This window comes from Ylistrum balloti, unplaced genomic scaffold (genome assembly GCF_031769215.1).
Source record: "Ylistrum balloti isolate Yb309-2 unplaced genomic scaffold, AGI_CSIRO_Ybal_v1 Utg369938, whole genome shotgun sequence".
Taxonomy (NCBI): Eukaryota; Metazoa; Mollusca; class Bivalvia; order Pectinida; family Pectinidae; genus Ylistrum; species Ylistrum balloti.
Window position 1 is genome coordinate 99,407 of NW_026782047.1, and position 13,838 is coordinate 113,244.

Sequence of the window (13,838 nt, forward strand, 5' to 3'; positions counted from 1 at the left end):
CCGAGGGAACCAGTCAGTAATAACCTGTTAGTAGTATAACATGTAAAATAAGAGCTTGCCTACTGTCACAAGTACTTTGCACTAAATAGCCTCCACACACAGATTTTCAAGGTGCTTTCCACCCTCCATCGCATTCCCCCTCCCTGGTTTCTACAAAATACAAAACAAAATGCCCAAATTGTTTCCACTTCCCAGTTAATTTCATCCAATCACAATAGGATTTCTCTCCTTACTCGCCCATCACAATACAGTCTTCTCTCTCCAGTAGACTCCATCCCATCACAATACAATCTCCCCTCCCAGTAAACTCCACCCCACCACAATACAATCTCCCCTCCCCAGTAGACTCCATCCCATCACAATACAATCTCCCCTCCCAGTAAACTCCACCCCATCACAATACAATCTCCCCTCCCCAGTAAACTCCACCCCATCACAATACAATCTCCCCTCCCCAGTTAACTCCATCACAATACAATCTCCCCTCCCAAGTGAGATTCCCTTGTCCCTGTTTAATTTTGTCTTATCACTTCCCTCATTATTCCTGTACACGGTAAGATTTTCTTAACAATTTTAATAGCTGTGTATGTTTCTGCTGAAATCAGGAGAAATATGGTGTGGTGTGTGTTATTTTGAGCAGCATGGTGTATTCCCTATCTTACAAGTGTATCAGAGATCTCTGAACTGATAGCTAGTGATGTTATACTAATATTACCTTAGTTTATCAACAAGTGGAGATGACCATAAATCTATTTTTGTTACTACCAGCTGATGCTTGGCTCTTAAACTCCTGGTATTTTTTAGGTTTAATTCTTATTAATATGGTTGAAATTAGTACTCTCCTAAACTTTCAAGTAATTAATACTGACCTGTACCAGGATTTTGGGTTTTACGACAAGGGGCAATAAGTGCAGACCTTGTAACATTATTTTGTGTGAAGGGGAGGTAATGAGTACTGACCTGAATATGGATTTTTGGTTCTATGAAAGTGGGGGATAAGTGCTGACCTTGTACCATTATTTTATTTTGTGTGAAGGGGAGGTAATTAGTACTGACCTGTATATGGATTCTTAGTTCTATGAAAGGGGAGGTAATGAGTACTGACCTGTATATGGATTTTTGGTTCTATGACAAGGGGAGGTAATTAGTAATGACATGTACCTGGATATTTGTTTCTGTGAAAGTAGGGGATAAGTGCTGACTAGTACCATTTGAATGAAGTTCTCCCTATCCAAGCAGCATATTGCAGCTTGTATTTATCACAGTACCATTTCTCTTGATTATAAACTCGCATGTCGCCAATAGAATGCAGACAAGTATTATTCTGACCTTCACCAACATTTGCTAGACCAGCATAACCAGTCTAATTAACTCATTAAGTTTCAAGGCATTTGAAACAGTAAAGAAATTAGTGTAAGATAAAATTTAATGAATCAATAAAATGTGGGTGGGTGCTTCTTTGTAATGTCTTACTTGTAGCATCATGTGGGGATTTTTGTTTGCTGTAAAATAAAAGAATTTGTGCTGCTGATCTGATGTCATTTGGATGCCTCATCATTCTCTAGCCTTAGTTAGGGAGTTACAGCTGCTCTGATAACAGTAAACACCTTTATATTTGTCGGAGATATAGTTCTGTGTTTTATTTCATAAGATATAAAATTTAGCAGGAATATGAATAAACGGCCTCGTTATCTTTCCATTAAACAAAAGAGTGTTTGATTTTCTAAAAATTTATCTAAAAATTGCACATTTGTTGTTTTACATTTGCATCAGAATAGGTGAGGATCATAGCAAGATCATAACCATAAAGAACCTGTAATAAACAACCTGAATATATTGAAGTAAACAATAACAATATATAAGTGATTGTGAGGCTAACCGAGATAGTATCACAAGGTTTTATGGAAATCCCCAGTGACTAACTCTATGCTTAGGGCTGAAATGATTAGATGTTGTGGTTTAAACCAATCTTACCTCCACACCAAAATTTATATCTAAGTTGTTCACTTAATATATGAACAAGTGTTCCAGTCATGTGGTTACATGGAGGATTGTGATAATGCTAGAGTGATCAGACAGAGTGCTGATGTTTTATTTGACACTTTAAATATATTTTACTGAAAGACTGACTTCCTATCGTTTCATTTTGTTTGGAATGGTTGTGAAATGAGCGAATGATAAGTGAGGTTTTAATATGATTTAAGTTTATGACAAATCATAGGTATCACCAGCTACATCTGGTATACACACAGGTGATAAACACACAGGTGTGTAATTACATCAGGTTGGGTTTTATTGACAAGAAATGTTTGTTATTAAAGCGATGTTGTATATTTTATTGTGAAAGCCACATTTCTATTGATGAAGTACTGCAGTAAAGTCTAGAGATATGTAAGCTAGATAGCCAACACACAGACTGATGTATAATTAGGGAATTTTCTAGTGTGTAGATCTACCTGTAATTCTGTGACATCGTCACTCAGTTAGCTTCATTTCCCAATGTCAGAAAATTTGCACATTTGCAAAATTGAAACATTCTTAGGAAATGCTTTGTTTTATGAAATTGCTCTGTTTAACCACAGTAGGCTACTACTGATGTATATGTTTACATACTGGTTTCACATTATTTCTACCAAATGGTTTCACATTATTTTTACCTAATGGTTTAACATTATTTCATTATTTCTACCTAATGGTTTAAGATTGTTTCATATCTGTACATACTGGTTTCACATTATTTCTACATAATGGTTTCACATTGTTTCATTACCTCTACATAATGGTTTCACATGGTTTCATATCTCTAAATAATGGTTTCACATTGTTTCATATCTCTACATAATGGTTTCACATTGTTTCATATCTCTACATAATGGTTTAACATTGTTTCATATCTCTACATAATGGTTTCACATTGTTTCATATCTCTACATAATGGTTTCACATTGTTTCATATCTCTACATAATGGTTTCACATGGTTTCATTATTTCTACCTAATGGTTTAACATTGTTTCATATCTGTACCTACTGGTTTCACATTATTTCTACCTAATGGTTTAACATTATTTCATATCTCTACATACTGGTTTCACATTATTTCTACATAATGGTTTCACATTGTTCCATTATCTCTACATAATGGTTTCACATGGTTTCATATCTCTACATAATGGTTTCACATTGTTTCATATCTCTACATAATGGTTTCACATTGTTTCATATCTCTACATAATGGTTTCACATTGTTTCATTTCTCTACATAATGGTTTCACATTGTTTCATATCTCTACATAATGGTTTCACATTGTTTCATTATTTCTACCTAATGGTTTAACATTGTTTCATATCTCTACATACTGGTTTCACATTATTTCTACCTAATGGTTTAACATTGTTTCATATCTCTACATACTGGTTTCACATTATTTCTACATACTGGTTTCACATTGTTTCATTATTTCTACATACTGGTTTCACATTATTTCTACATAATGGTTTCACATTGTTACATTATTTCTACATAATAGTTTCACATTGTTTCATTATTTCTACATAATGGTTTCACATTGTTTCATATCTGTACATAATGGTTTCACATTGTTTCATTATTTCTACATAATGGTTTCACATTGTTTCATTATCTCTACATAATGGTTTCACATTGTTTCATTATTTCTACCTAATGGTTTCACATTCACTTACCTTATCTTGACCTTAATCCCATTTTTTTTGGTTTCAGAAAGGACAGCCATCATGCTCTCCTCGACTTGACATGGCCAACTGTACAGGTACGTTTTAAAAATATATTTGTTTTCTTATACCTGGAATGGCATGAGATATGTATATATATATAATGAGTCAAAAATTGACATTAATAAGGTGTAACATTGTTTGTTACAGCCCCATGTTCTGACTCTCCATGTAAAAATGAAGGGTCCTGTGTCGATGTTGGAATGGACGGCTACCATTGTGATTGTGTACCCCCCTTTGATGGCCCCACATGTGAGGTGCGACAGAACCCCTGTGTATGGCCCCTGGAGATGGGTTGCTGTGATGGTAACAACACGGTGCTGCGATACTTCTATGACCGATTCACTGAGGATTGTCTCCCTTTCAACTACTCTGGTATATTTCTGTAGATATAGTTTGGTGTAACTTATTGTCTTTACATTTCTTATCTGACCGTTCATACATAACTTTTCTAAACACACATAGTATTCAGTTTAGATATTCTATATATCCAGGATTAAACTGTTAGTTCAATTTATTTTAAAAAGTGGACAATTTCAGTCATAGTTCAATTTATTTTAAAAAGTGGACAATTTCAGTCATAAGTTCAATTTATTTTTAAAAAGTGGACAATTTCAGTCATAAGTAATCACTTTCCAAGCCTACTGAAATCAGCACCTCAGAGAAGGAAGATAGTCCAAGTTGTTGCAGAAATTGAAAATTTAGATTTATATGGCTAAAATAGAGTGATAAGATCTGGTCATTAGTTTTAATGTGTATAAATATATAAAGTTTATAAAATATCTGCAATACATGTGAATAGTACTTCTTGTGCAAAAATGGCAGCCCATGAAATGTTAACAGATCATCAACAAATTGGGACAATATTCATAAAAGGTTTTAAACGTTTACCAAAGAAATTACTTTCATCATTTAATTGTCTTGTAAATTTAGCAGCATTTTGACAACTTTGATTTAGAAATTATTTGAAAACAATATTAGAACGAGACTGGCAGAACAAATTTCTACATTTGATAGGTTTCCTACATGTAATAAACAATCTCATAGGTTTCTGTAACTTCTAGAAATAAAAATGCCCATCACTGCTACGTGTTACAATAAGAAAATGATTTCTGTAAAAGAAATGTAGGAAGGAAGGCTTGGAGATGGGATTAGGTAATAACAATGTCTGTTTGTACTTCCTGTGTCAATGGACCATCCAAAGTTATACTGACTAGACAAAGCTGCCAGTTGCAGAGATTTTATCTAATTAGGGTTTGTACATTATTGTATGAGAACAGGTTGTGGTGGAAACGTCAACAATTATGAGACTCTAGAACAGTGTCGCAGTGTGGCCATGACTGGTGCCTGCTGTTTCAGGAGGTTCAAGACAGATATTGATGCTCTTATAGATGGAGAACAAGGGGAGGAGTCTAAGTGTGAGGTACATAGCAACCCGCTTTCCTTGACAACCACATGTTTTATTACAAAATGGTAATGTAACTAATTAACTAAACAAGTGTTAAAGCTGCAGATTTGTTTAGGTTCAAGAAGACTTGAAAATCCAATGAGGATATAGACCCAAACATCAGTGACCACATGAGACTTAACCAAGTGCTTACAATGAATTATAGGTATACAAATGCTGCAGTATGAGAAACGCTTTAAATTCTTAGACTTTTTTAAACAAAATCTGATTTCTCCATTTCATTGATATCATTACTCCCAGATTTGTATTGTTTACAGATCTTAAGTATTGGTGATTGTCGGAGCCTCCATGGTGACAGTAGACTAGGCTACAAGCTGGAGGTAACAGCCTTTTCTCCAGGCCAGCTGTGTGAGGAAGTCAACTGTCTAATGCCCTCTGACAAGTGTATGTATGACGGTCAGACCTACTCACCTGGAGACAAGATACCTCAGGGCTGTCAGGACTGTATGTGTGAGGCTGATGGTCAGTGGACCTGCAGGTAACTACAGGAGCTATCTCTTATAGATCACAGGGGTTACTACTTACTATAGACAGGGGTCAGAACTCAGAATTATACAGAAAGTGATCAGATGTTTAGTAACTATGGACAGTGGTCAGAAGTCAGAATTATACAGAAAGAGGTCAGATGTCTAGTTACTATACACAGAGGTTAGGAGTCGGAATTATACAGAAAGAGATCAGATGTCTAGTTACTATGGACAGGGGTCAGAAGTCAGAATTATACAGAACGAGGTCAGATGTTTAGTAACTATGGACAGAGGTCAGAATTATACAGAAAGAGGTCAGATGTTTAGTAGCTATGGACAGTGGTCAGAAGTCAGAATTATACAGAAAGAGGTCAGATGTCTAGTTACTATACACAGAGGTTAGGAGTCAGAATTATACCGAAAGAGATCAGATGTCTAGTTACTATGGACAGGGGTCAGAAGTCAGAATTATACAGAACGAGGTCAGATGTCTAGTTACTATGGACACGGGTCAGAAGTCAGAATTATACAGAACGAGGTCAGATGTTTAGTAACTCTGGACAGAGGTCAGAATTATACAGAACGAGGTCAGATGTCTAGTAACTATGGACAGTGGTCAGAACTCAGAATTATACAGAAAGTGATCAGATGTTTAGTAACTATGGACAGTGGTCTGAAGTCAGAATTATACAGAAAGAGATCAGATGTCTAGTTACTATGGACAGGGGTCAGAATTCAGAATTATACAGAACGAGGTCAGATGTTTAGTAACTATGGACAGAGGTCAGAATTATACAGAAAGAGGTCAGATGTTTAGTAGCTATGGACAGTGGTCAGAAGTCAGAATTATACAGAAAGAGGTCAGATGTCTAGTTACTATACACAGAGATTAGGAGTCAGAATTATACCGAAAGAGATCAGATGTCTAGTTACTATGGACACGGGTCAGAAGTCAGAATTATACAGAACGAGGTCAGATGTCTAGTTACTATGGACATGGGTCAGAAGTCAGAATTATACAGAACGAGGTCAGATGTCTAGTTAATATGGACACGGGTCAGAAGTCAGAATTATACAGAACGAGGTCAGATGTTTAGTTACTCTGGACAGAGGTCAGAATTATACAGAACGAGGTCAGATGTCTAGTTCCAACAGATAGATTTCTGGTTAGATGTTTAGTTTTTACTGACATGATGAACAAATGAATACTTGTACCAATACTGTCATCTGTCAATATGCCTTTTTAAGTCCTTTTCTTGAATGGTATTCACCTCATCATTACGTATATTATCCTGTCAGGACTCCTTAATGATAATTACATTTTACAGCTGCAAAGTGGTGTCAGAAAGGAAGGAAATCCGTGACATGACGCGTGAGGAGCTGGTAAAATTTTACTCTGCTGTCCAGCAGTTACGCCTCAGTGGTCCCGGTAATGACTGGGAGAAGTTACGAGATGTCTATATGATACACAGCATGCAGGCTAATGGTGGTCAGTTCTACCTTCCATGGCACCGCATCTTCTTACGGCGACTGGAACAGAAGCTACAGAGAATCGACTGCTCTATTACGCTGCCATACTTTGACTTCACCACAGACTCTGGCAGGCTTGCCGATGCTGTTATCTGGCAACCAAGTTACTTTGGTGGTGAAGGCGAGGCTGACAGTTGTGTGCCAGACCATCCATTTGGTCAGCCAGGGTCTTGGCGTCCTTGTATCTTGAGAAAGTTTGATATGGCGGTTCCTATTCCCTCCTTAGCTGATCTGTCCATTGCACTCAGCAGTGAGAATTTCTTAGACATGAGCATGTTCCTGGAGACCTACCTGAGTTACGTCCATCGCTATATTGGTGGAGATATGCTCACCACCGGTGCCCCCTATGACCCCATTTTCTACTCTATTCATGCATATGTAGATATGTTGTACTGGCAATGGCAACAGAAAGGAAACAACAAGAACATGTTCCCCGGAGCCTACGGAAACATTCCAATGGTACCTTTTAACATTCCAGCTCGTAGTGTTCTTGACCTTGAAGCTGCAGTGTGTGTGACATATGCTTTACCCTCTAAAGGTAACCCCTGTAATGTGACCTTGACCCCTGGCCCTGATCCCAATAGACAGCCAGATAGAGGAGACATACCTGCGGTGACAGTTGATCTGAATTTGCCAGGCTATGAAGCAGGCTTTGATCGTCGAGGCTTTAGCCAAGATGGATTTGGCAAGGACGGTGAGTGACCTTTGACCTTCAAATCTTTTCATCTTATGACCTGTCAATTTATATCCGGCTTTATAAGAAGTACATGTCATATTCATTCACTTCATGCAATTATCAGTAAATGTAAGAAAAGTAAAGTATAAAGTATTCACCGAGTGTAGTTATCTGTGTTTTTCAGGTTTTAACAGGGATAACTATGACAGGGAGGGTTATAATCGCTGTGGTTATAACAGATATGGTCTGAACCGTGAAGGCTACACTAAATATGGCTTCGATGTGGAGGGCTTTGATCGTAATGGAGAGGAAGACACCACAGGACGTTACCATAGCAATGGATATAATGACTTCTGTCTGAACAGAAGAGGTAAAGTTTTGTCGTTACACATGAAATATATTGTATGACATAATCTAGCAGAGCTGTGATTAGCTGAAAGTTCCCATTGTTTCCATGGTGATGTAAGCAAGGAAAAGAGGTAAAGCATAGTAATATTGCTAATTTATATTTTGTATCAGACTGATAAATCAATGTTTTCACAAATGTGTATAAGAGTATAAAAGTTATATTATAAACAGTCTTGCATTCAATTTTGTGTGAGAATTTATGAAACTTTAGTGGAATTTTTTGTTTTATTGTTTCACAAATCTTGTATGAATGAAAAAACCATATATAAAGATCTTCTATAATACCTATTGTGTACATACTTTATTATGATTTTTCTAGGTTCGACAAGAGATGGTAACCTCACGTATGGGTTTACAGTGGGTGTGAAACATATTGTAAATGATTATTTTGATTTTTCCAGGTTTGACAAGAGATGGTTATGACAAGCACGGGTTTACTATCGGAGGGATTGATGCCAATGAGTGTTCCTACTACTATAAAGGACCCTTTGCAACAACCCAGACATTGAAGATCTGGGATATCTTATCTCTACAAGGTCAGGGTTTTCTTATGACTTTTCCTCGCCTGTGTCCTCCACTGGACCCTGTTCCAATCAGCTGGGCTGAGCAGTTCTGGATCACACAGATCAAAGATGTGTCAGGTAGGTACGAGGTTAATCTGTATAAATCTGCTAGCTTGTGTTGGATAGAAAAGTTACCTTTTTGACTAGAAACAAAGAATTTGTATAGACAGGTATACATGAATTTTCAGTAGCATCAGTGATTACAGACTCTCCCAGTACTCAGATCATTGTTATATGGATGTTATAACCACATGTGTCTGTTACAGCCCTTGTGCCCAGTGCAAACACTGACCAGACATTATCAGCAGCAGATTCCCGCTTCTGCTTCGACACGCAGTCTTTTCTGACCCCATGTACCTGCGAGACAACAGTGGCTAGCTGTGTGACCAACCCCTGCCTTACTGCATCCTGTCCCTCCTGGCCAGAAGCCACGTGTCACATCAATTTCTGCACAGAATGTCGTGATGTCTGGTTTTATGATGATCAGATTGTTGACTGTCAAGGAGAGAGGGGTTGGTGTTTGTCACATCTGTAGATAACTCTATCTACCTTGTATGACATAACTTTTTGAGCATCTACATTATTTTCATGTTTATAAAAAATAATTTGATACAATAATTTTATTCAAACTGTTAACAGGATTTGTTCAGATTGTTATTAGTTTGTGCCAAAATAGGTATGTTAATAGTAATTAATGATAATGTTGTTGTAACAGATTTCTGCGAGCCAAACCCTTGTCAGAATGGTGGCAGTTGTGTCCCTTCTATCTGGCCTACTGAGCCTCAGCTGGTCACCTGTACCTGTCCACCAGGATGGGACGGACACCTGTGTCAGTTTCCAGCACTGGACGTCTGTAGCCTCCCTATCAACACAGGTAAGTGTACCTGTCCCCAAGACAGATCCCTGTAGTTTCCAGCACTGAATAATTTGAAGAAAATGTAGGCCTCATCTTTTCCCAAAAAATATTCAAGACAGACATGTTTACTTTAATGCTTTGTGGGCAGGAGACCTGCTGGTACTATAACCCCCAGTCACTGGCCTGTGAAATGTTGGTATATATAGATGTTTATTTCAGGATATCTGTGTGGGCAAGAGACCCGCTGGTACTATAACCCCCAGTCACTGGCCTGTGAAATGTTGGTATATATAGATGTTTATTTCAGGATATCTGTGTGGGCAAGAAACCCGCTGGTACTATAACCCCCAGTCACGAGCCTGTGAGGAGTTTGTATACATGGGCTGTGGAGGTAATGCTAACAACTTCCCGACATTAGAGGCTTGTCAGGCTCGTTGTTCCATTGGTGCATGTTGTCACAGACAACCCAGCTTCAGAAACAGAAACATTGGATATGGCGTTCAGGGTTATGATAGGTAGGTATACATTCATAAAAAGTCCATTTTTATCTTAAAACCATTTATTGGAAGTCACAATTAAGAAATATATGTGGTACTTATGGTTTAGATAACCGCCACATGGGATATCATCAGGTAATTACAAGTCCCATTTATTGGAAATCACAATTAAGAAATATATGTGGTACTTATGGTTTAGATAACCGCCACATGGGATATCATCAGGTAATTACAGATCTCTCAGTAATTATATATCATCAGGTAATTACAGATCTCTCAGTAATTATATATCATCAGGTAATTACAGATCTCTCAGTAATTATATATCATCAGGTAATTACAGATCTCTCAGTAATTATATATCATCAGGTAATTACAGATCTCTCAGTAATTATATATCATCAGGTAATTACAGATCTCTTAGTAATTATATATCATCAGGTAATTACAGATCTCTTAGTAATTATATATCATCAGGTAATTACAGATCTCTTAGTAATTACAGATCTCTTAGTAATTATATATCATCAGGTAATTACAGATCGATTATAATTATATATCATCAGGTAATTACTGATATTTTAGTAATTATATATCATCAGGTAATTACAGATCTCTTAGTAATTATATATCATCAGATAATTACAGATATTTTAGTAATTATATATCATCAGGTAATTACAGATATCTTAGTAATTATATATCATCAGGTAATTACAGATCTCTCTGTAATTATATATCATCAGGTAATTACAGATATCTTAGTAATTATATATCATCAGGTAATTACAGATCTCTTAGTAATTATATATCATCAGGTAATTACAGTAATTATATATCTCTTAGTAATTATATATCATCAGGTAATTACAGATATCTTAGTAATTATATATCATCACATATAATATAGAACCTCAAATAATGATTTATATCCTGACTACAGGTATGGGTTCAACATGAAGGGTGTAAACAAACGAGAAGAACCCAGGACTGTCAACAATGCATTCTTCAATGGCAGTGAAGTCTACAATTCCAAGGGCTACGATTGGCAGGGTATGTAGGAAGAACAGGATGGCCCGAGTGCACATTGTTAATGTATTTGTCTTTTGCCTAGGTGTTGGTGATTCAGTTCCCCAGATGTGAAAAGTTTGTCCCAACACTTTGATTTTCTCCAGATACTCAAGGTTCCACGTACAGTAAGGTCTAGCATGCACTTTCATCCTGGCAAACAAGAGTGATGAATGTTTACTTATAGCATATTATAGATTTGTTACAAAATAAAGAACTGTACAAACTATTTTCTCGTAATGTATACTGTGTAACAGGTTTTTTTTTTCACTTGTGTCAATGTTTTCATCATTTTACGCTATGGTGAGTATTTAATTGGTGAAGATAAATTGAAGTCTTGCTCTGTAATGACAAAAGCGTGACGTGGTTGAAATAGGATATTCTCGAATTGATATTTGAATTTGGAAATTTGTGCTGGGTGAAATAGGTGAGTGATTCAGTATATAAAAGAAACGTCTTCATCTTAAACCTTATCAAGCTAAACAGGATAATGTCAGCTTCATGCAAAATTCACTTCATTGATCACAAAAATGGATTAATGACATTATATGTTGTTCAGGTTTTGACCGATTTGGATACAACAAGAACGGATTTGATCGCTTTGGTTACGACAGAAATGGCTTTGATCAGGAAGGATTCAACCTGCTCGGGTATAGTGAAATAGGGGATTATGATGGCAACATTGACTACAATGAAGATGGATACGATAGTGAGGGATATAACAGGTGAGTAGACTAATGGCGTCTTCTTCCCCTTGAGGTGAGTGAGGGAAATCTCAATCTTGAAAAGATTTCTAAGTTGGTAGACACATAGCTTGCTAGCTATATGCAACATAATAATCTTTCTCTGAGGTTTGAGACACTACACTCTTCTCTATTTCACTCACAGGGAGTTGCTTGGTCATTTTTACTATTGCTATTTTGTAACTGAATGACAAACAGTGGGTTGTAATAATTCATTCATTATGATTTAAAGGAATTTCCACCTCCCCATCACAACAAGCAAATCTGGCACCAGTTAAAGTGTGGATACTCTTGTCTAGAATAACAAGACATCACATATGTGTACATATTGAATGCAGTTGAGTGAGGTGAACCTTAGTTGTAAAGACTGAGAGTGTGAGTGAGGAGAACCTTAGTTATAAAGACTGAGAGTATGAGTGAGGAGAACCTTAGTTATAAAGACTGAGAGTATGAGTGAGGAGAACCTTAGTTATAAAGACTGAAAGTATGAGTGAGGAGAACCTTAGTTATAAAGACTGAGAGTGTGGGTGAGGAGAACTTAGTTATAAAGACTGAGAGTATGAGTGAGGTGAACCTTAGTTATAAAGACTGAGAGTGTGAGTGAGGAGAACCTTAGTTATAAAGACTGAGAGTGTGAGTGAGGAGAACCTTAGTTATAAAGACTGAGAGTATGAGTGAGGAGAACCTTAGTTATAAAGACTGAGAGTGTGAGTGAGGAGAACCTTAGTTATAAAGACTGAGAGTATGAGTGAGGAGAACCTTAGTTATAAAGACTGAGAGTGTGAGTGAGGAGAACCTTAGTTATAAAGACTGAGAGTGTGAGTGAGGAGAACCTTAGTTATAAAGACTGAGAGTATGAGTGAGGAGAACCTTAGTTATAAAGACTGTATGAGTGAGGAGAACCTTAGTTATAAAGACTGAGAGTATGAGTGAGGAGAACCTTAGTTATAAAGACTGAGAGTGTGAGTGAGGAGAACCTTAGTTATAAAGACTGAAAGTATGAGTGAGGAGAACCTTAGTTATAAAGACTGAGAGTGTGAGTGAGGAGAACCTTAGTTATAAAGACTGAGAGTGTGAGTGAGGAGAACCTTAGTTATAAAGACTGAGAGTATGAGTGAGGAGAACCTTAGTTATAAAGACTGAGAGTGTGAGTGAGGAGAACCTTAGTTATAAAGACTGAGAGTATGAGTGAGGAGAACCTTAGTTATAAAGACTGAGAGTATGAGTGAGGAGAACCTTAGTTATAAAGACTGAGAGTATGAGTGAGGAGAACCTTAGTTATAAAGACTAGAGTATGAGTGAGGAGAACCTTAGTTATAAAGACTGAGAGTATGAGTGAGGAGAACCTTAGTTATAAAGACTGAGAGTGTGAGTGAGGAGAACCTTAGTTATAAAGACTGAGAGTGTGAGTGAGGAGAACCTTAGTTATAAAGACTGAGAGTGTGAGTGAGGAGAACTTAGTTATAAAGACTGAGAGTGTGAGTGAGGTGAACCTTAGTTATAAAGACTGAGAGTATGAGTGAGGAGAACCTTAGTTATAAAGACTGAGAGTTTGAGTGAGGAGAACCTTAGTTATAAAGACTGAGAGTATGAGTGAGGAGAACCTTAGTTATAAAGACTGAGAGTATGAGTGAGGAGAACCTTAGTTATAAAGACTGAGAGTATGAGTGAGGAGAACCTTAGTTATAAAGACTGAGAGTGTGAGTGAGGAGAACCTTAGTTATAAAGACTGAGAGTGTGAGTGAGGAGAACCTTAGTTATAAAGACTAGAGTATGAGTGAGGAGAACCTTAGTTATAAAGACTGAGAGTA

General features: G+C 36.9%; 1 protein-coding gene across 1 annotated transcript in view; it reads left to right on the plus strand.

Annotated features, from left to right (window-relative positions):
* Positions 1–13,838, plus strand: part of LOC132547210 (uncharacterized) — a 176,308-nt gene that overhangs the window by 23,219 nt on the left and 139,251 nt on the right. Inside the window, exons 6-17 of the mRNA XM_060210975.1 lie at positions 3,741–3,789; positions 3,902–4,126; positions 5,032–5,174; positions 5,477–5,697; positions 7,015–7,910; positions 8,077–8,262; positions 8,702–8,941; positions 9,130–9,375; positions 9,579–9,737; positions 10,027–10,234; positions 11,160–11,269; positions 11,844–12,009. Of these exons, the coding sequence (XP_060066958.1) occupies positions 3,741–3,789; positions 3,902–4,126; positions 5,032–5,174; positions 5,477–5,697; positions 7,015–7,910; positions 8,077–8,262; positions 8,702–8,941; positions 9,130–9,375; positions 9,579–9,737; positions 10,027–10,234; positions 11,160–11,269; positions 11,844–12,009 (2,849 nt within the window). The remainder of the gene's footprint in view (positions 1–3,740; positions 3,790–3,901; positions 4,127–5,031; positions 5,175–5,476; positions 5,698–7,014; positions 7,911–8,076; positions 8,263–8,701; positions 8,942–9,129; positions 9,376–9,578; positions 9,738–10,026; positions 10,235–11,159; positions 11,270–11,843; positions 12,010–13,838) is intronic.